This window comes from Seriola lalandi, unplaced genomic scaffold, assembly GCF_002814215.2.
Source record: "Seriola lalandi dorsalis isolate HSWRI2012SDOR001 ecotype SW California unplaced genomic scaffold, Sedor1 jcf7180002054955, whole genome shotgun sequence".
Taxonomy (NCBI): domain Eukaryota; kingdom Metazoa; phylum Chordata; class Actinopteri; order Carangiformes; family Carangidae; genus Seriola; species Seriola lalandi.
The window spans coordinates 1,493,134-1,517,532 of NW_019525506.1; the positions used below are offsets into that span (position 1 = coordinate 1,493,134).

At 39.2% G+C, this 24,399-nt stretch overlaps 1 protein-coding gene across 2 annotated transcripts in view; it reads left to right on the plus strand.

Annotated features, from left to right (window-relative positions):
* The window catches only part of grid2 (glutamate receptor, ionotropic, delta 2), a 467,345-nt gene that overhangs the window by 379,144 nt on the left and 63,802 nt on the right, over positions 1 to 24,399 (plus strand). For both annotated transcript variants that reach the window (XM_023395024.2, XM_087170650.1), the window contains exon 12: positions 19,258 to 19,396. In XM_023395024.2, the coding sequence (XP_023250792.1) occupies positions 19,258 to 19,396 (139 nt within the window). The remainder of the gene's footprint in view (positions 1 to 19,257; positions 19,397 to 24,399) is intronic.

The window sequence follows — 24,399 nt, forward strand, 5'->3', positions numbered from 1 at the left end:
TTAACCTCCTAAGACCCGGACTCTTGCATGGCGTGCATTTTTAATTTCTCTTTGCTATTTAGGCTGATTGGGACCTGAGAAAAATGATGTCCACATATGAGGACATTAGTTTTAAATTTCGATTACTGAGTCGCAGTATAATATCCTCATATGTGGTCACCAGGCCCTTGTTGAGAAAAGGTTAGTGTTGTGGTCTAGAGAACCCAAAATGTGAGGTCCACATATGTGGACGCCAGGTCCTAGGAGGTTAAGTTGATATCGTGAACTTGTTGAAGCTTATTTACACAACCAGCGTAGAGGGAGTGACATTATCATCTCCACCAACACCCGAGGGAAATATCTTCTTTCGCAGTTTTGTGTTGAGCAGGTAGCATATATTGGGTTTTTCTAAAGCTTTTTTGATGCCTGTTGCAGCTGAAAACAATGCTGAGTTTGGTGAGAGTGAACAAGAAATGGTCAAGTTGCAGGCTAGAAAACCAAAACAAACATTAAACAGAGGCCATAAAACTCTGTAGAGCTGAGGAGAGCTGCAGAGTAGAGTGGCAATTCTTTCGTATGAGCGACTCCTTTCATGTACAAGTAGTTAAATGACCCATTGTTATTATAAAAATATTGATTATAGCTTCATTAAGTAAAATATCCCAATACTGACTCAAGTCCAGGTGCAGTAATACTCCATAATGTGGTTGACATACGAAATTGCCAAAATATGAACAGAAACTTCAAGAGCTAAGTATTTGTTTCTCAACAGATGTCTTTTGAGTCCATTAACGGTGCTTTAACACATTTCTACACTTGCTAAAATAATGACGAACATGACATTTTACAGATTCAAAGTGATGTTCAACAGTTTCAGTCCCTGAGCCATGTTAAGAAATTGGAAAATGGAAATATGCCTCCTTTCTGTGTTTTGATTGTCGTCACAGGGCATCAGACTTGGCCTCCAACTTTAATTACTTTGCCTCTCTCCCGCTGCCGGAGACGGGAGCTGCAGCCACCAGCTCAAATCTCTCTTTCATATTACCCGGCATGCTTGTGTTGTACATGTCAGGGTGTAATGTATGTGTTGACTCTCTCATGCTGTTCACACTCTCTCACTCCCTGTCTTTCTCCCCCTCCACCTTAAGTGTTTAATCATGCTAAGTTAAGTCGCTTGAAAAAAATGTCTCCCGCTGTTCCACAGTAAATGTCACATTCAGCTGGAGACCGCAAAGAAAGAGACAAGGACAAATAGACACAGCAAACATGTGCAGAGTGAAGGAATCTTTAATTAGTACACATATGACATTCACCCTCCCCCTGCACATATTGCAGTGATGTTGACTGAATATTTTTACCTCCCATAAAATATACTGAATATGTACGTCAAAGCAGTTCGGACTGGTTTTGTTCTACCCAAATTCCTTCACCGGGGAGTCAGACAACCTGCTGCCATCAGGGACGGTAATGAGGAGGGTGGCTTAATTGTAATACAAGCATAATTATTTTGAGCTGTCTGTTGTTAACTGCCTCAGATATACAGACCTAGTGAATCCCGTTTATTTCCTAGCAAGTGTGTTGTAAAGGTCAGGCTTTGAGCAGAATGCAGCTGGAATAAACTGGTTCCTTTTGTTCATCAGCAAAAGGCATGGCAACAAATGACGTCCTGATTTCCCTCGATGACTCTCAGTAAACCCAGATATTTGTGAGATTTGTGTGATCATTTATGTTAACAAGGCAACCCCCTCTCTACCACCACCCCTCAGCCAGATGGAAGAAGAAAGAGAAAAGGAGGAATAGAAGATTGAAAGAGATAAAACAGTGGGAGAGCTGAGTGCTGCGCACCTTGTTAAACACCTTGTTAGTGTTCAGTCAGTCATTATAATGTCTGCTGAGGTAGGGTTATATAATAATAGACCAGCTTGGAAAGAAAGCAAGAATAGCTTAAGTTTCTTAGTGGCCAAAGGAACGTAAGAGCTGGTGTTATGACTGGAAATAAATAAAATGCTGCAAGGTGGAGAGAGACCAAAGGAGGCAGGGAGGTGGATATAGAGGACTGGACCCAGTAACACACTGCTGTACCTCATTATGTGAGTCTTGGAGGGCACTGATACGGCACACTGATAGTTTAAAGGCACATGTAATTCAAATACAAACAACATCACTTGCTTTCTGATTGACAAGTTTGTGATCATGGTTTGAGCTGGTAATGTGTGAAAGTCAGTCTCTCTGTGTAATGTTTGGTGTCTTAACAGCCTGTTGGGATTTTTATAGTCATCATATATTTTCCTGTCTTGAATGAGATTAAGTATCTATAAATGCCAGTACAAATTACCGTCTTTAGAATTATTTGGAAAACTCTGCATTGTCTGCATTCCCATGTTAATACCATCAACTGCTTGGCGCCTGTGTTGTAACATTAACAGAAATTAGATGTTGGAACATTTATTTATTGCACGCATCTGTCAGACTCAGCAGGTTTATCATTGTCACTTTGCACAGTGTAACTGGACATCTGGCTCTTGTGACATCAGTCATGTTGTACTTTATTTTTCTTGGAGTGAGAAAAATACTGAATTCATTTTTCTCTTTTTTGCTACAGTGCTTATTCCTGTACAGCTAATGTCGCTGACAGCGTGCCTTTCACCCTGCCTTCAAGTGTGGCTGCTCGGAAATAAATTCTAAACATATTTGATTTCCGGCAAGGTCACTTTGTTTTCAAGCTTAACATGGCCCTTAGGGTCGGGCTGATGACTAAAATTGTTGTAGTTGGGGATCATTTAAATTTTTTCCTTTTTTAGCAAACATTGACTATGCACATGAAAAATTACTTTAAGTTTCTTTACATCACTTTTAAATCTGTCCAAACAGTATCTGTATAGAGCAAGTATATATATCAACGAGTATAAGTGACATAATGACTTTTTCCTGCTTACAGTTACACAGGGCAAAGCACGTCTCATTATCAGTTCAGTACAGAACATGGTTTTTTTCACATTTCCAATTACGGGATGGTTCTGTATTTTAAGGTATGATTGGCAACCCGACCTGGTATTGTTCTTTCTTTCTCCCCTTTCACTCACTCAACATATTGCCAAGTAGCACAAACACGTTTTTCTTTATCTGGTTGCATTTAGCATTTTAGCATTTTCTTTGTTTTTAAAGGAGCCATTTGCTTTGTGATTATTACATAGCCAGCGTTAGCATTAACAGTCTTGACAAGAGCTTCAGTCACCATTGCGTTTATAAGTGGTTTTACTCCCTCTGAGCAGCGCTACTTCTTCAGGACAGCCTGAGCACTGCAGTGACTCGGTGTCAGAAAGCTGGGGCTAGCTGATTAGCATGCTAACTTCAGTAGTGTAAAGAGGTGATAGAAATAGAAAGAAAACAAGAAGGTTACTTTGTATTGCTGGAGACAGCTCTTGGCGGGTAAAGTAATGAAGTTTGATGCTGAACTACAACATTTGTGTTAGACTGGTAAGTAAACAGCTGTTGGAACTAACACTTGCTATGTAATAATAAGAGAACTTAGAAATAGCTAATTTAAAGTAGTAAGCAACATGTTTCATGACGTGTTCTGTTGACTTGTTTTATTGCTGCAGTAACTAACTGAATTATAAGATAATGACATCTAATTTTTGCTGCAGTGAAATTGGGGGGAATTTGATGGAATACAATTAATAGATTGTTTTTCTTTCAACTAGTTCATAGAATTGAATAAAAGTTCCAGTAACTTTAACCTCACAGCCATGGAAACAGTCTCTGTTGTTGTGTAGTTTTGTGTAGCGTGTGACTCGAATGTGAAGTGCATTTGTGTGATTGAGCGTGTGTACACTCTGCAATAAGTTTCCTTTATCTCTTCAGACAAATCAGTTTTCATTGACAATGTCATGTCTGCAAATGTTACATCCAATTGATGAGAAGCAGGAGAGTGTGTGTGTCATAGGTAGGAGAAAGAGTTGAGAAGGGAGTGTGAGCGCTTGCCAAATTGCATGTTTTTGGTCTCTGGGAAGAAGAAAAAAAAAACAGGAACTGGGAGGAAAAGTGTTTAGATGTGCACAGTTTTTGTTCTGTTTTGTTTTGTTTTGTTCTACGACAAGAAAAGAGAGCAGCAGAGAGAGCTCATGTTAAAACTCTTCTCTGAGGTCTTGTCCTCGCTACATTCTTTTTCACTTTACCATTCTGTTCTCCAGAGATGTGGACCACTTCACTTCCTAATCAAATGTGGCAAAATTAAATTTTGCACTTAAACTCATAAAAAAGAAACAAGACCGACTTTTAGTGAATCGGAGCATTGATTGCTTTTCCAAAACTACTCATGTAATAATAGCAGCAAAACAGAAACAAAATGGGGAAAGGAAGGCCAGGTAAAGGTAAAAGAGACAGGAGAGGGGATGTGAAAAGCACAAAAGACGACGAGGAGTGACGATGACGCAATGATGTGCTGTGGGTGGTGTTATGTGTATATTGGACATATGGGTATGCATGCGATCGTTTTATTTTGGTTACACTCACGTGCAAAATTTTGCAAGCTAATAGCAGCATGACAGCTCTACACTTTTTACATGCGATGCACTCACACACAAACTTACACACACGCAAACTCAACAAGTCCCCAAACCTATATAGGTCGCTTGTCCCTGCCCTTGGATGCAACCCATAAGAGCGCACCTACTATCTACTGTACCAGTAACATTACTGGGACCTGCTCATAAAAACTTGCTTCATAGTGGCACAGCTGGTCTAAAACTCATTTAATAGATGCCAAAAATTCAGGTCCTGACCTAAACATATCCCAAACAGGTCAAATACACTTAATTTGAAAAGATTTCATTATCTGGTGGTAAAAATAAAAACACTAAAATGTGCAACACTAGCAGAAAACCAAGGAACATAAACAAACTATGGTGTATACAGTATGTGTGACTTACTGGTTAATTATAGTGGGAACTCAGAAGTTGCACATTGTGTATATTCTCACTGTGAGACATGCTGCCCTTGAGAAAAGGGGGAGGAAGAGAAAGAAGAGACGTTGGAGAGGAGTGCGGTGGGTGTGTGGTATGTGGGTTGAAAGCTGTGAAATATTGAGAATGACATTGTTAAAATTGAATATGAGTGACTCAAACACAATCACTATCAAGTGTAAGGGCTTAGACATACAAGCATACCCACAGACTTTAGTATGCGTGCATAGCAAGACACACATACAAATTGCCCTAGTCAAGTGAAAATTGCTGAGAGAGCCATCTGTCAGAAGTTGCACTCAGAAGGCAGCATGGTCTTATTGATTTGATAGAACAAGACACAGTCTGCATACAGTCCCCTATAATGAGACCACAGCACTGTAGCTGCTAGCTGAATTTACTGTGCGTGTGTGCGTGCGTGTGGTGGACACACATGCTTGTGCCACTGTGTGTGTTTTGGTGAGAGAAGAGCGATTAGAGCCCTGGATCCAAACTGACTGGCTTTGTGTTTTGTTTGTCTGTGAGATTCATAGTTACTATAGGTTTCAGACACCAATAAGAGTTGGATTCGTTTTTGTCTGACTTTTTTTTCTTACTTCATTCTTTGTTCAAGATGTGCTTTGAGATTCAACGTCAGTTTGTGGGCAGGGAGGATATTCATGAACACATGCCTTACCGAAGTTACTTGTTACTAATGTTTCCTATTCTCCCATGAAGAATGTCAGGATGAGATATTAAGAAATAGCTTCGTTCATCACCACTTTTTAAAAAACCCACAGATATTATGGATTAGCTGTATACTGTCGTGTGTCTTGAGGCAAGAAAAACCCTTATTTTTGCCCTTTAGAAATAAGTGTACACATGCATGAAAATGGCCACATACACATGAACATGAATCCATTCACGCACACACAGCCTTGACTTCCCCCGTTGGCTGTTGTAAGCCTTATATTATACACAGATTGTATTGATCCATATATAGGAGGCGAGCAGGGAAACACAGCCTGTAAATAAGCTCAAAGAAATTTCTGCTGACACCATCATTTTTATGTTCCTTTCAACTGTGGAAAGGAGGCAAAAGTGCTGATCAGGCTTGAAGAAAGGAGGAAAGAAGAGGAGAAAAGAGTGTTTCTGTAATAAGTCCAATGTCAAGCAATTTCTGCATATGATACACACACACACACACACACACACACACACACACACACACACATACACACACACACAGAGTCACCGTACTCCTACCCGAGCTATTCAAGGAGGGTATTAGGAAGTTACCACACTAAGCCATACACACAAACACACACACACACACACACACACACACACAAAAAGACCTGGGCTTTATCGCCAGTCTCCACACTTGGCCCGATGTAGACCAGACCTTCACTGGCTGCTCTACCTTATTTCATTCCAGGGAATATAAAAAGAGTGCTTCAAGGCCAAAAAGCAGTCAGATTTAATGAATGTTTACAAGCGATGATGCAGCAAGTTGGTCAGAGTGTCTCTGAAGGGCAGACACACAAACTCACAAGTGTGTGTGAGTCTGGTTAAGTTTAGGATAATTTTGCCAAAGGATATATTTAGTGAGTGTGACTGAAAATTTAGTAAAGCTGTAGAAAACACTTTGTGCACAAGGCATTTTAGAAGCCAGTGAAATGTCCTACATCTTGAGTTTACAAAAATCTAAATCAAACGGAGTTGGTGCATGCTGTGTCACAACTCTGTGATTGCACAGAGGCTATAGCTGGCACATTTCGCCTCTGGAGAGTGAAGGTTCAAAAGAAATCAAACCCAAAGATGTACAGCACACAGTGAAACAGTACAGACCCAACGCAAAAGTCAGAAAGCAGAATTGTAATTGATGCAACAAACCTCAGTGTCTTCCTTCCCTGGTTCTGTGATAGCAGGCATTGGATTCTGACGACTGTGTTTTTGAGCAAAGCCAATCAGTTGTCTTATGGCTCCAAATACTGAAAAGGTGTGTGTACATGTGCGTGTTGTGGTGAGGGAATGAGTTAGTGTGGCTGTCTGGGTATGGTATGCTTCTGTCTGTGTGTTAGTGCCCTTCCCAGTGTAGTTCTTTTCCAAAAATAACATAATTACAAGCAAAATTTCAAAGCCAACAAGAGAAGGAGAGAGAGAGAGAAAGCAACAGAGAGTGAGAGCGAGGGAGACCTAAAGAAGACTGCTAGAAAAATCGATTTACAAAGTTGCCCTTTCCAATTAATTTCAATTCTCAGTGAAGGGCCATCAAAACACTCTCAGCTCTCCTTTTTGTCCAGATGTAAAACATTAACTGTACTATCTTCCATAGGGACGACAAGGGTGAAATGAAATAATGTAAAGTTTTATCTGTATCCCCTGACTACACACACACACACGCGCACACACACACACACACACACACATGTACACAGCACGTAGGCGTAAGCACAGAGAGTCTCGCTCTATTTTGCACACACTATGTCCCTCTCGCTCACACGCAGACATAGCAGATATCTGCATAGTGAGCACGCTCCAAAGCGCAGCTAAGTGGGGGAATAATTTGCATTTCAATCTTTTATAATTTGCTCCCTTTTTGTGAAATTGAGCCGACTTCCACGAGCTAACCGCTGTGAGTACAGAACCCCATTTCAGCGTCCTCCCTCAGGGTGGTTCTGTACAATTTGAATATCTTTTTTTTCCCATGAAGTCATATTGAAACTCGTTCTTATTACACACATTGAACTCTTGTGGGTTTTTAACTTAAGTCATTTTCTGAACATGTCGACTCTGCAAAGATAGAGTTAAAGACATATTACAATCAAAATTCAGAGCAGAATTTGTTCTCTGGTCTCTGAAGTGTGATGTTCCATGGAAATGAAATTCCAAACAGACAGATATTCCTCAGCATAGGGTGCAGCACTTTGTTTACTTTTTAAATGTACCAAAACATCTTTCTGCTTTACAAAATGTGGTGTTTGTCTGCTGTGGTTTACTTTTAATCCTTTAAAGCACTGTGTTGTGGGTAAGGTAACATGTTTCCATTTTTTGCTTTTTCACCTTCTTTGGATTAAAAGAAAAGGGTTTTTTTTTTACATCTAATGCATTAAACATGAACGAAGTGAATGGTTGTACCAACTAAGAAAATTCAATGATATATTGTAGAGTTCTGCAGGGAAGTAATCAGCATTTCAATTTTATGTTGTTCAAATTTAATTGATAAAAAAGCAGAAACTGAGTAGAATTGTAACTTTTCTAACTTTTGCAATTACTGTTATCTTTTTTCACACACTGCATATTTAGAATTAGTCCGTCTGTGTCTGTAAAATGGAACTTTTGTTGCCCAGTTCGTTAGTAATACTTTTGATTTCACTTTGAACTTTGTTTTTATTACTTTGCTGATGCTCATACCTTGTATAAAGTGGCATCAGGATATTGCCTTTTTTGATAATTCTTTCCCAAAATCCAGAAAAGTTGCTTCTTTTGCACTTGTTTAACAAAAAAGATGCAGTTTGCAGGTAAATGTGTGTTTGGGTTTTTTTTTTTTTTGTACATTACATTATCAAAATGGGGGCAATGGAGCAGATGAACAACAAGTGTTTTTTTGTGTAACATCTGTGTCCTGCAGAAATGATGTAGCATGTTCACCCAGCATACAACTAGATACAACTCGTTTCCCTCTGACCCTCTTCTTCTCCCACACTCGGACTGACTCTGTCTTCTCTTTGATCTCCTCCTATTTGTATTTAATATGCAAAGATACTGAAAACATCATTTAATTAAGTTAATAACCACGAGTAGTAGACACCTGCTTTGTTTTGTATCATTCCAGTAAGACGTCCCTGACATTAGTGTAAACAGTTTCCAAATAAGTAGGCGTATAATTTTTACATTCATGCTGTGAAACTTTTCCCCTCTCTTCTTCTTTATTTCATTTAATTGCAAACAATCTTTTCCCTCTGAAACCTTTAGAGTCTTTCACTGTGTGTATGTGTCTGTCTGTATGTGTGTTCACGCCTCTCGTTTATGCAGATACAAGTGTACATGTGTATTCAGCTGTATGTTACTTAGTGTATTACTATACATGGTTGTCTGTATGTAGTGCAAATGTCAGTGCCAACAGGGTCCAGAACAATTTGTCAACATCAGAGGTGAATCATTGGCAATATGAAATATTAATGTCTCTTTCATGAATATTAATAACTTTATTGAAGCAATTACCATAATACAGACACTCCTCCAGCACATGTTGCGCTTTGTATGTAAGAGAAATAAATTATACACTAACTAATGTGGATTTATTCTCTTTATGTGGGCTCTGTATGCAACTCAGACAAATTAAAGTGCTCACCTCAGAGAGCTGCGTCTAGCTCCGCGCTGCTTGGGGACCACACATGAGACTTTGCTTTAGCTACACTATATCTGGTGCAATATACTGTATATATTGCGTATTGTCTCTATCAAATAACGAAATGAAATGAATATGTAAATAATATTGATTTATTTACATTATATGCACACACAGCAAATTAAAGTTCTGACTACTTTTGCAGCTGAAATACCAATAACAAATAGAGGAGAAATAAAAGTTTATATAGCTTTGTTTGTCAGGTTGCTGGTTGCAATTTGTGTTTGTTATGCTGAGTGTATTCAAGACCTTTCCTGTAACATGACATTCATATTGAACTCACTCTATTAAAAGTCCTCTTGCTGTTGATGATCCTGTAAATGCAGTAAAGTTAGATAGCTTTGACCTCGACACAATCAACTCCTATCAGCTTTTCAAGTTGGTGGAATTTAAAAAACATTGATATTATATATAAAATAACATATGCGGAGAAGTGTTAGCAAGTAAAAACACTTAGCCACAGCTGTAACGAAAACCAGCTAATCTCGATTATTTCCCACTGATCCGATTTGTTTGGCGAGTGTACGTATGTGGTGCATGCACATGCTTTAATGAATGTCTTCAGTTCTTTTCATCATCATCCAAACCATTTTCCTGAAAAGCTTTTAAAAGCACTCATACCACAAACACAAACTTGCCTTAACCACTCTACTCGATGGTCCTAGGTTCTTATAGGAAATCAGAGAGCGTGCTGGGAAGGGAGATACTTCCAGGCACATCTCTGAATCATAAACTTTGTGCATCTTAGCTCAAATCCACAACATTCCTGGCCTGCTGGATCCTTATAATGGTGGCACTTGATGGGTTGAAAAAATTGCTAACCACGTGGAAAATCCCTCTTCGCTTTGGCTGATAGCCAGGGGTATTAGAGGTGGCACATGCACAATGGAGAGATTGAAGAGCGGAAGGCAGGAGAAGCACTGGGGGAGGGATGCATGCACTCTGTCATCCTTCTCCTCCATTTTTCTTTTCTCTCACTTTTTCCCCTCTTCACCCTGGCCCCAACACCGTAATATGTCTTTCCCAAGTTTTTTATAATCACTGGGACACCATCGGTCGAGAGCGATTGAGGTGCTAGAGGAGAAATAGATGGTAAAAAACTAAGTAACGATTCCTGCAAGCCATCAGACGACAGAGGGGTATAATCTGAGGGAGTGGAGGTGCTTGCTCAGTGGTGAGATTTGAAGCTTTACAAGAAAGCCACATATATATAAAACTCTCCTGGATGTGCCCACTGCTCCACTGGCTTCAAAGCTGCTCTCATCTGGAGCTACCTTTAACTGCGGCATGTCAACAAGGATGGGGGAAAGAGCATAGGAGAAGTGAGAGGTTTAGAGAGGCGGGGAGAAGAAGTGAGGGAGGCAGGCAGGCAGAGAAACACCAGTGAATGCGTTTGATGCAGATGAGTTGGCTTATAGAATAATTTTGTGCTCCAAACCTGCAGGAAACAGCAGCTCTTGTACCTGACTAATTTTTCATCACTGTTTCTGACTGTCCCTGTTTATTTCACTCAAAACAAATGAACAGTAGTGTGTAGACATATGTTTATTTGGCTTTGTGTGTGTGTGTGAGAGTGAGAGAGAGAGAGAGACAGTGTGCGTGCGTGCGTGCGTGATTTTGTTTGCCTTGTGAAGCCACTGAATTTGTTGACTCAAACAAAAAAGAAATCAATAGCAACCAAAACACAGTTTACAGCCTACAGTCTGACTTTCATTGTTGGATTATTCAGACTAACCCAACATCTTTTCACAACAATCAAGGTTCTTTGGGAGCCTTTGGTAACCTGAGCCCTACATTTTAAAGTCATGGCTAACGGTGTGGTAATGCTGCAGTTATAATGATTTTCTATTTCTATTTTAGTTTTGTTGTAACTTAAGAAATCTGCTCATCACTGCCACTCTCATATGATCAGTGCCATGCAAAAACATTTTTATCATAATCAAACATGCTGTGTTGCCTGGAGACGTTGCAGAGTGTTAATTACATTGCCCATATTTGTAGATATTGCACTGTTTTGATTTACATTTGAAAGGGAATCTTGTTTTCCAGACTTAGAGATCACAATAGAGTCTAACTATAGGTGCTAATAAGCTGCTAAGGACAGTCTCCCACTAACATATTGAGGGTTATAACTGAAAACAGTTTTCATTATTTACCATTTCTACTTTCTTTCTGCCTCTTTCACTCAAAGTAGATAAAGTAGCACAACACATGGTCATACAAAATGAGTAATCATGTTAAATGATTTAATGATGGAACATGTTGAGGCTTTGATAATGAAAATGTGTTTTCTTTAATGAGATGGTGTCTACTCTCAGAGAGAGTAGAGACTTTGAGAGGCTGTAGACATTATTATTTTGTTTGAAGAATTTGAGAGCTTTGAGAAAACATATTTGCAGAATTTTGTGACATGAAAAGCTTTTCTTCAGTGTTTTAGAGAAAGTATAAAGACCTTATATTTCATAAGCTGGATGATCGACAAGGTTTTTTGAGTGTGATTATTTAGATAGCAGATGTAAGTTTGAAACGTATCAAAACAGAGCTTATGTTTTCTGTTTTACAACGATTTAAGATTCAAAGAACTTTAGTTTACCATCAAGTAGGGCTCTGTTTTCTGACAGTGCAAAGACAAATGCGAGCAGTGCTGTAACATGTTGATATTTTCCTGACCTTGAAATGATGTATGTCTGTCCCTTTGGTATGTACATGATGTGCACAGTGTGCAGAGCACAAATGTGGAAAGGTTTGACAGAAAGGTGCAGCATCTAGAGAGGAATATGCTGAATAATGTAATAAATCTTGCCGTCCAACATATGCAAGTTCAATGCGACTGTAGCAGGAAATCCAGTCCAGCAGACTGCACTCAACTAAAGAATTATGAGTGATTCTTAGCAGCACTGTCATCCACCACTTGTTTAGTAACCTGTATGAAACCCCCGTCCAGCTTTTGTTTGGATCAGTGTCGTACAAAATAAAAATGTGCAATATTAGGCATGGAAAAAAACATGACATGCAGAAATTCAGTACCTCAATGTATTTTTTCATTAATGCCAAACTTCCTGGAATATAATATTATTCTCATACCTGGAGAAGCCCGTGAAAACATATAACAGCTAATGTTACTGACTGCAGCGAGGACAATAATCTCTATGAATGCTTTTGTGATTCAGCCTTTGAACCAGAGCCTAAATTTAGAGAAATAATGAATTATTTTTTTATTGTTTTTTTTTAAATTTCAGTTCATGTCGAATTTCAACTTTTGTTTTGTGCCTAACATGTAAACACACGGTTAAGTTGCCTGATACATATAGGGACCAACTAACAAGTGGCAAGCAAGGGTGGTTTTTCACATGCTGATTAGTTTTGGACCTACCACTGTCCGACCCACCAAAATGTCCTTCAGTTAGACACTTTCAGGGCTGTGAAAGAATGAAATTGTCCAAATTGTAGCTAAAAAGTTGTTACATCATTTTGTGGCAAGATTGCAGTGATTCCGACTGGGAGCTGACATCAGCTGAACATATTCCAGCTCTCCTTTCCTCGTTTAAAAAACTCTAATGATCTGCTCTAGTCTTCTTTCATCCAAGAATAACTGGAGTGTGATGCTGTAACTCTGAAGGGAAGCCTCAGAGCGGTTGGCAGTGGGAATGTAGATTTTAAAAAGTGATGGTGCCTTTGATAGAAGTGGATTTCCAGAGCGGTGGACAGACACTGTGTACCTTCCTCACTGTTTGAAGCTGTGGAAAGTAGAAAGAGAGGCTGAGTATTCACACATGTTGCTGCTGACACTGTTGTGGGATGAAATTACAGAGCCACAAGTCCTCACAAGTGGTTTCCTCGAGCACCTCTCACAACACTTCAGCACAATAAACTAGTGATTGACAGTGATTGTTTACATTGACAGCATTAGGTGAAGAGTATGGAGGCCGTTGTCTGAAGGTCATGCACAATAACAGAGCTAGTTCTTATCACCAATTTGTCCAGTCACTTCTTCCAGTTGACCCCTTTTGTCTCCTTTACACTGAAGTGTGGATGTTTTCCTGAGTGTATAAACATCTCCTCTCTAAAACCTCTCTGCGGTACATATTGATGTCATGCAGCTTTTTTACAAAAACACCTGTATATAGCACAGCACTGGTTGTATGAGGAGTCTGAGATGGTAAAGAGCAAGTTTGTTATCTTCTGATGACTTCAGGTCGCACCTTCAATTGCAGCTTTTTCGCCGTTGTAATTATAGTGGACAAATTGTCCACTAGAATAGTACCAGCCGCAAAATAATCATCTATTTTGTACTATTGCAAATGGAAGCTGAAGCTAATATTATATTATATTAAACATTATTTCTATACAATTGTCATATTCTGGCATTTTTATGAATAAAAAAGGTTTTGTACATGAAAATAGTTTGTTGCCACTGTAACGTTCTGTGCTTCCTTAACCAAGGAATGAAAGGAAACAAAATATTATGATCAAGACATAGACTGTTACTCTGATTGATAGACTGTTGATCTGAATTGATAATATAAAACTAGTTGATATAAGTAAAATGTACTGGGATTTTAGTTCCTCATTGTACAATTTAAAAAGAAAAATCATTTGATGCCAAGTCCTGTACTTGCCCCAAGCTTTCTCAACAGATCATCTACCAACAGGCACACAGGACACTGCTAACCTAAACCTGAAAAATACGCCTGACCAAGTACTCAAAGACCAGAAACTCCCTATGTTCGATTCATTTAGATAAAGTGGCTACAAATACATCAAAAAAGAGAACGATTAATAGATAAAAAAATGTCTTAGGCACCACTAAAAATGCTCCTTTTACCACTCTCTAAACAAAATTTCTTGGCCTCTTAGTCAACCCGTCAGATCTGCTGCATGTAAACAGGCAGGCTCAAGAGCCTTTTGGCCCAGTCGTCTTCCTCTCAGTTTGTCTCAAGACGGAGAGATGAGAGTCATGTCTGGTCCTCTTATATACTTAATGTTCTTGCTAGCTGTAATTTTGTTGAAACAAGTTAATTCTGGTGAAACCTTTATGTACACTACAGGATTCCATTAAAGCTAAAGCTACACTAATCAAACTTCTTTCTTTTGTTGAGTCCAGTAGTCATTTGTTCAGCGTATACCTGATTGTATCCCTCTTTCCCTCTGACTCAGTGCATGCAATGACAATGAAACAGTGACACACGCATCAGTGTTTGTGTCTTTGTTTAGCTACAAGAGCCAAAAGGCAGGAAGATCGGAAATGAGAATGAAAAATCAGAGGAAGTGTCAGAGTGAATCTTTTAATAAAAACAGGGAAATCTCGGAAGGGAAGGAAGGACTAATTACTAGCGAGTCTGCTAAGCAGTTTGTGTGGTGAGGTAGTGGTGATGAGCAGCTCTCAGATTTTATGTAACTATTGATTTTTAAAGACACCATTAGTAGAAAAGGACAATAAAATGCTCAGCGATGCCCCTTCCAGGATGGCTACAAAAATAAAAACATCATCTACTGACTACTATTTAAAGAGACCAGTGCTCATCACAATCAAAAGAAATAAATAGGTTTGGAAATACTAGAACCCCCTCGACAAAAAAAACAAAAAAACTAAAATCACTATATCTAGTCAGGTATCAATCTGTTCAGACAATCACAAAATTAGATCATGAAATTGGAAGAGAATGAGAAAAGCTGCAGAAATCACGAGTCACGAATCAAAAAATGGGAAAGCGAGCCTTTCGGCCAGCTCATACAATTGGTCAGTCAACCACAGAGCCAAGGGAGCAGGCAGCCAGCCAGTCAGGCTGCCAGCTGTCTAATTAACCAGTCAGTTATGTAGACATCCAGCAATCCAGTGGCTCAGTCTATCAAAAAAGGCCGACAGGAAGTAAACCTGCAATTAGGGTCTGGAATGAATGAAGACCAATGGTGACCTACAAGTTAGGGAAAAGCCATTAAAATTATTATATGTAGCAAATTCCAAAATTTTAGCTTCAAAGTAGTCCGTTAAATAATCGGGCTCAAATATGCCAAATCCATAGTATGGTCCTTTTTAACTTCAGTTGTAGATTTTTGAATGAGTAGGAAGAAATAGAGGAATGCTGTTTGCCCGTAGCTACAGGATAACACAGCAGAGAATGAGAGGCGCTGCAGAGGAGATGTGGTGGTAAGAATGCAGAGATATATTGAGGGGACACAATAAGCTACCTTTGAATCGGCCAACCTGGCAACCACAAAAGGTGCTTCATGCTAGCTATTCCTCCTCTGGAATCCATAAACATACACACATGCAAACAGAGAGGCATACACTCTGTTAGCTTTGACAATAGTTTTTAGGATTACAGCCGTAGGTAAACTTTAAAGGTGCCTTTAAGAATGTCTCGGAGAAAAGCACCTTTGTTCTGAAACCAACAGAGAAGAGTCAGAGTATAGCTTTCCTTAGTTGTCCTGGTTTGCTTCACTGAAGGAACTCCCACAGAAGAGCAGTCAAATTAATATGTGGTCATCACTCCTTAACAGCCAATCAGATTTCGGTGCCTATTCAAGGAAGGCAGTGTTACTCAGGGTCAGTTGAAACCTCATGGTGAGTTCAGACTTTAGAGGGCTGCTTTCTCATAGACCTCTAATACACAGCATGCATATTGTTCAACATTTTTTTTCTTTGCTGTCATTCATCCTCATGGTGCTGCTGACAGTACTGGAAAAGGACAGTTTTTGAAAACATGCAAAATGTGTTTATCCATGTTTGCACATATGCATGCACATGACATATGACTCAACCGCTCACTGACTTGAAGGGTTCGCTGACTGCCTGTTTTCTTTCTCAGTTGTGACATCCATCTGGTTGTATTCTCCTGTAGGAAAGATGGTTTTTTCACAGTGCACAGTATGAACGATGCTTCCAATGAGACCTTATACTGTAGTAGAGATGAATTGATAGGGCAATACATTGTTTGCAAGTACCCAGCTTATATGATGGTAATGGCTTTAAAAGTTCAGTAACGTGTGCATTCATATTTCACGTCCGTTATTTCTCAAAAAAAAGATTAATAAATAAACAGTAAAGAGTCTTTTTCATTCTCTGCCTATTCCTGTTGTTGGATAATCTTAAAACAGACGTTAGAGCAAGTGAGACGCTGATGAATCATGCCCTCTTAGTGTCAACACAATGTTACACAGTGTCATACAACATAAGTAAAAGTAATGATCATGTTCTGTCTCTAAACAGCACTGTAAACTCCAAAGTAGCAGTGCTTTTTTGTGATGTTGGCCATGTTGAAGAAAATTCACTCAAGTCCTCAGGTTCTGTCAATACCCTGTAACAATACAACAATGTGTTGGCGTGAAGTAAAATGTATGTTTGAATACTTAAGTATTTTAAAAGTAAGTACACTGTAATTTCACTGAAGGAACATTTGAACAGCCGACAGTAGAAATAGAATGTATTGCACCATAAAACCAGGTGTGCTTTATGTTCAGTAACATGAGCAGCTGCATAGAGTGAAACAAACGCCGACAAACAACAGTTTAAGATCTGGAATCTAAGTCCATAGTAGAAGCTTTAAATATAGAAATAAATATATAAAAAATATTAAATCAAAATCCAATCTCTCTCTCACATACAGACACATATACACACACACACACACACACACACACACACACACACACACACACACACACACACACACACACGTATTAAGAGCAGAAAACAAAATGACCTTTTCAAAAAGTCAGTTGCAGTTGATCTTGATTTGATTCAGACATTGTCCTGGGACAGAGAGAGAACTATAAAAACTAACCAAAAGCATACCCACCTTCAAATTTTGGTACATTCAAATGTTGGAACTGAGCATTTTCCCAGCTGTATTAAAAATTTTATAAAAGTCACTTGTGCAGCCAGAAATCAACATGAAAATTGTTCTGAAACTCAACAATAGGTTTTTTTCTGGTAGCTTAATCGGTCCTCCATGGATATTGCCGGTATGAAACCCAAAAGCCCAAAATACCTTCTGCGGGTGGAATGATTCACAAAGGTCATGTTTTAGAAGCTATTGAAGTCCAAGATACTGCAGTCACGGTTTGGCATATATTTGGACATTTTGTTGGCAGCCCACATCATGAGGAAAGAAGCATCTCTGCCTGCTGGTTGCATTTATCCTTGGAAAAGATTCAGTTCATTTTCCCAATGCAAATCCTTAATTGTATCTCATGAATAGTTAACAGCATTAACTTAAATTTAAACAAAACTTAAACAAAATAAAGGTACTCTGCATTATTTTCTATATTTATTTACAGAGCCATCTAAAAGACCGAAGTGCAAGTTTTTGAAATCTGGGGAAAAAGCTTAAGTCAGATGAGAAAGCAGGTAGAAAGAAATACACACAAAAGACAGCACCAGTCTTTATTGTGTGTATGTTGTGTGTTTTCTTTTAAATCTGTCTTTGAATGTTTTCTCCATTCTTTTAAAACACGTCAATCCCACTTAGAATACCTGATGAAAATATATGGCAGGTGAAATTAAAAAACTGATTTCATTACCACTGTACATGCAGAGAAAATACTCACTTAACTACAGAAGACCAGCTAATATCAACAACATATAACAGAAGTCAAGATGTCGTATTGTTCTACATGAAAGCCTACAGTATCAAAGCAAAGACCAGCGGGGGAATAAGACACAGGCAAACGTGACACAGGGATTATTTAAACTAAATATACAGTAGGAGCTGCACATTATTCTTTCTCCGGGCTTGTGATAAAACCTGATGTGAACAGCAAATGTATGTATTGCCTGAGAAAGATACAGTAAAACCAAAGAGAGAGAGGGAAAGAGATAACCAGTTTGAATTAAATCAAATGCTATCAGCAGTGCAGAAAAAGGCCTGAGAGGAAGATGGCAAAAGCAAGAATGCAGTGGAGAAAGAGAAGGGGAGCGAGAGAAAGGGAACATGGGATTATGTGGGTGTCACATATATTATTGAGTCTTGGCTGGAGGAGGTGGGGGCGGGGAGAGTGCCTGTTGGTCTGAGCTGACGTAGCTGTGATCCCCTACTACAACGATGAATGGGGCTAATTTCTGTCAGGCAACAATAACGGCAGCGAGTAAGAGTTCATAGGCTGCAAATCACTCATTACTGCATGTGTTTCTGTGTGTATTATGTAAGCGTACCCAAATGTGTCTAAATGCAATACTATCAGTAAGTGTGCGTTTGAATAGAGGGTCTAGCACACACTCTACAGGGGAAGTATGGGAAGGCTAAAGATAAATGTTAGTTATTTTTCTTGTGAGGGCCAAAGGTAGCGTGACAGCCATTTTTGAAGTTCACAGAAGCAGGCAGTTAGATTTTTTTACTGTAGCACAACAAGATTTCAGGGGACGAGGCAACAAAAGCTGTTTATAACACAAGACAGGGATAAAGAGGTTCTATATTTGCAAACGGACAAGCCACTTTTCATTGTAGTGTGCTACAGGCAGCATTAAATCCTAATGGGAAGGCCTGACAACATTTGTGCATTCTGTTGATTAAAGATGTTTATCAGTTTAATTTGCAATAGCAGGTTACAAAACAGTTATGCCAGCTGGTGTTTTGAGAGTGACTGTGCATTAAGACGTATCCGAGGGTTGAAGACAGTCTGCGCAGGCCACCTTTACTTCAATATATAAATATTATCATATTTCAAAGGTGTGTTCTTTTGAAGAGCATATATCCAATTCTCAATTCTCTGCAGTTTCTCCCCCTTTATGTTGCCATGTGATGATCAGATCTGTGCCAAAGCATCAGATCAGATCTGTTAATCCAAACATAATCTTTCAGGATGTGCTCTGCTGTTCCAACAGCTTTTTCTCCTGCAGCAAAGAGTTGATTGTATGAGCTGATGTCTTTTTTCTGTTACTGTGCATTTGTTTAACATCTTTCTTTCTTTCTTTCTTTACAGGTGGAGAGGTGCCCTATACCACTCTAGCTACGAGGATGATGATGGGTGTTTGGTGGATGTTTGCTCTAATCGTCATCTCCTCATATACCGCCAATCTAGCAGCCTTCCTCACCATCACACGTATAGAGAACTCTATACAGTAAGTATCTAACCCACCCTACACATCACCAATATTGATCGTATTTTGTTTTACTTTAAAGCTGAACATTACATCAACACAGATACACAAGCTCCATGATGTGAAGAAAGGTAACCGCAGGCCACAGAAGTATCCAGATTGTACACACACACACACACACACACACAAACACAGATCATACTCAACACAGAGTTGAGAACAATTGTGTGTACATGACAAATTGTCATTACTTGTCTATTGCTCAGTGTGGAAATCCATTCTACTAGGCAGGCAACACACACCCACAAACACACAATTACTACCCTATCCTTCCACTTTATCAATCCTTTCACACCTCCTCCTCCTTCACCCCATCATAGGATGGTAATTTCCTGCATGCCTCAAGTTTGTATCTATCTTCGTATGTGTGTGTGTGCGCATGCCTGTGTGTGTATGTGTGTGTAGATACTAAAGATAAAGACATAGAGAGAGAATGAGGCAAAAGCAAAAGTGAGAAGAGAGTGTTTTTGCATGTTTCTCACAGGTTGGTTGCAGAGAACGTATCAAGGCAACTGGCAGCCTTCTACTCTCATTGCTGTGCTATCACACACACACACACACACACACACACACACACACACACACACACACACACACACACACACACACACATTATTTCCCTAAGCTCTGTGCCCTCTGTTTATCTATCCTTGTGATAATATGTTTGCCAGCTTCTCTCCTGGTGGCACTAGGAAACGCTCATCTCTCATTGGACTAATCAGCATGCCAAAGCATCCACTATGCCCGGCAGTGCCACAGTCAATTGTGCTTAGCTTTGGAATAAACAACATTTATTTCTCTGAATCTAATCACTATCTGTCTCTTAATTTGTTTCTGTCAGTTTGTCTCTCTGTAGTGGTCTTCCTCTCTCTGTTTAATGTCTTTGGCAGACCCCTTTCGTTTTTTTCTTTGGTGTACCTTTGACTCCTTTCTCTTTTCTTCACAGTTTATTTTTCCTTTATTGAAGTCCCTCTGTCCATTCCCTTGGAAAATTAAGAAAGAATCACTTTTCTTATTTTCTTTTGTCTTAACCGTCTTGTTTTTTTTGTTTTGTTTTTCCGCCTGTCTTGTTTTGCCTCTCAGTTTGCCGCCTCATTCAGCATCCATTGAGCTAATTAAGGATTTCCATAAATTTTAATGCATTATTTTTAATGTGTTGACTCTTTTGGGGTCATTAATGGCATAATTACCACCTAAACAGCAGCAGCAACATGGCCTTGGGCCTCCAAAGATGGGTGATGGGATGAGTGGTGAGAGGGAACACATCCAAAATAAACTGAGAGCAATGGAAAAGCATAACAAAACCTTGAATGGAAAGATGAAGCGAGTAGCTGAGTGAAAAAAAGGAGACTGTGATGATGCGATTAATGTGCACTTTTATCTGTTAATGCATGTTTAACATATTAGCCAGATAGGATGAGAGTGAATGCATTTGCATGTGACTGATTGAGAGGGTGAATTAGTTTGGTATGGAAAAGAGCGAGCAAGCAAATGCACGGGCAGAAAAGGAAGAGAAGGCCAGGGAAGTCTCAGTGAGCCGTCAGGACAGACATGGTTTTTAAGTATTAATGCCCTTGTTTCATCCTGGAAATGAAATAACAAGTGAGCGTTCAGAAGCCTCTCTGGACTATTTCACGCTTGGATGTTTTCCCTCAATTTCAGCGTGAATCCTTCAGGAAAACAGTGAGGAAGTGAAGAGAGCAGCAAAGAGCGAGAGCGACATACAAAGCCGGAGACAAAACGGTATAAACATTATAAAGTGGAGGTGTAGAGAAGAAGCACTTGGAAGAAAAGATGAAAATGATTAAGAAGGAAAGGGGAGGGGAGTGACAGAGGTTAGGAGACAAAGGACGGCAGGAAAGGTATAGAAAAGAGAGTGGAGGAGCAAGGAAATGCGGAGAGAGGGGAAGGGTTTTAGCGATGAGTCAGAATGAGAAATGGATTTTGGAGGGGTAAAAAAGGGAGAAAAGAGGCAGCACCTGTTGAGAGAGGGAAGAGAGGGAAGGGACAAATTGGACAGGATGGGAAGATTGAAAGTCAGGCGGAGTGGTTTAGCATAAAAAGCTTACTTTCCTGTCCCAATCTCACACGGCAGATTTCATATTTAATGGTTGCTAAAGATTGCCAATAAGGTCAATCAGGTGTGTTTTTTTTATTTTTTTCATGCTTGTGTGTGCGCGTGAGTGTGTGTGTGTTGAGGCTCATGTTTGCAGGCGACTGCTCTGCATGTATGCATGCATTTTTTTGCTTCCCAGTGGTCAGCTTTAGACGGCAAAGTGGCAGCAGCTCATTTGCTTATTTAAAAGCCTCATGAGTCTTTTTTAAAGGCTCATGAAGTCAAGAGTGACTGTCACACTATCACTTTATCACCCTCTGTTGAGAAAGGTTGTAATAGCCCTGTCCCTTGTACAGTTTATAGTAGCCATTAAAAGAAAAGGATTAAATCACAGAATCACATTCAATCACAGAAAAAGTAACAACATAAAATGATATTGCTTTATGGCAACCAACAATTACATATGGAATAATAATGAAGTGAAATCTGATTTGACTGTACTGTGGCTTGGATTGTAACTCATTTGCACATTGCTTTGGACTAAAGCATCTTCCAGATGAGTAAATGTAAAGCCTTGCTTACGGCACCAGTACTTGAGTTAGATTAATACATACAAATAAAACCTAATATACTGTTGAATTACTTCACAGGTCACAAACAATCAAATGATAATAATAATGATAAAAAATAATTGTAATTAGCAGTTTGAAAACTTGGTAAGCTTACTATAAAAACATGTTTAGCTGCTACATCAGTTGGCTTCAGCCCACATACATTGCTTGTAGTTTCAGGTCGCACAGCTGTCTGCATTGCTGCAACAGTCATTTTGTTCGTACTTTAACGAACCGATTTAGGCTCTACAGCATTTACCCAAATTAATTTCCATACAGAATCAAAGAGCCAAGATCAGCTTTGTCCTTTGGCTTCTGGGAAAGAAATACCCAGTTTGCTGTTTGACTCTGCAAAAAAGAAACTATTTTAACACCTGAGGTGGCAAAGAAACCCAAGATGTTGCAGCAAAATAATAAATAAATGAATAAACAGCTGAAATGACAACCACCAACTTTTGATTGTGTTCCCATTAAAGGTTAGACAGTTTTTAGTTTTGCTAAATTTGCTTCCCTACAAACATGTTATTACCATGTTATTATCTTTCAAGGAGGAAGACCAAATAATCCAAAGCAAATATATTACTCACACATATACTCTGAATAAAATGCAATTACAATGATCTCTCTCTAGCCTTTCTCTCTCAATGTCTCCCTCTCGCAGTCACACACACATACACTGACTATTTGTCACAAGATACATTTGGCTGCTGTTCACTCCATTTACTTGCTCATTGAGCTGCTTAGGGGAAATATAATTGGTTGCAAAATGAGTTAGCATATACACAGGAGAGAAAGACAAGTGTGTGCGCACACACACACACACACACATGCGCACGGACAATAAATTTACACAAAAAAGTCACAAAAACACAATTAAACACATAACTCATAAATGCATATCTCCATGAGACAATGCACACACGATAATATATCGTGAGACAACAAATGTCAGTGTTTTTATTCAAACCGGGCATTTAATATTGTTTGATTAAAATTACGTATTATAGACTTTTATGTTTTTCCCCACTCCATCTTCAACTCCATCCAAGTTTTCCTTCTTTAAATGAGATGCTGTCTGGGCATTTGACTTTCACTTCTCTTACCTCTCTTCTTCTTCAGTTATCTCATTATCTTGTTTAATTGTTAACCAAAATTTTTTGACATAAATATGTTTCTATAATCACTGAAACTACTGTAAAGCCTTGTAAAGTCTGGATGTTTTGTCTCAGTAAAATCTAAAGTTGAAATATTTCTCCCTCCCTCCCTCTCTCTCTCTCTCTCTCTCTCTCTCTCTCTATCCCTATCCTACACATGCACACACCATTGAATAACGAGCTTAGAATTACTACCCAGTGAAACCAATTCACAAAGGGGGAATCCTGGTCAAAGAGTGTGCTGACAGGCGAGCATATTCACAGGGGAGTGGTGGGGAGGGGAGATTATTAAGGCCAAAGATTAATTGACGGCAATAAAAGATTCATGTTCACAGCAAAGTTCATTAAAATCTTTTTTTTTTTTCCACAGAGCAGGGCAGAGAGGGCATGAGAGAGAGGAACCAAAAGAGCAATGACCTTCCATAAAAAGTGTCAATGTGTTATTTTGTATGTGTGTGCGTGCATGTGTTTTTGTCTGAGCGAGCAGCCTTGTAACAGTTCAAACAGTACCCACTTACATTTATGCCCATTGTTGAATCTGTTTGTGGGTGTAATACAGCTGAATTAATGAAGTAAGATACTGTACACTTGTTGTTCTTCATTAAGCAGGACACGTTGAGTGTTTATGTGTGCATGTTTTGTTTCACAAATGTGTGTCTCTCAAATCCATGGGTGGTATGTAGCAGCCATTTAACAAACAAACAGTAATTAGTTCCTGTAATGGTTCTCCATTACATTTCTCAGCGGCCAAACTCTTTGAGAGGCAACCCTAGCACTGTTGTGTTATAATTAACAATAGCTTGTGTATTTCCCCAGAGGTGGCAATTTATGGGTGAGGGGTAGAGCAAGAAGAAAGGAAGAGAGAGAAAGAAATGAGAAAAAAAAACAGTCAGACAGACTGACTTGTGCTTTTTGTCATTTCCACTTCTTTGATAGTGTCCCCCTTTTTCTTAGTATGATAGTAGATATCAGCTGTCTGCAGTTAGCCAAACACTGTGAACTGAGTAAGTGCTGCTGTCTAAACTGCTTTCCACCATCATTCCTCTCTCATTAGTTTGTCATAGCCATTCCCATTTCTTTCTATTTTTATTCCATGTCAATTACATGTTGATGCCAGCTCTGTTGGCCCATGGAGAGTTTAGA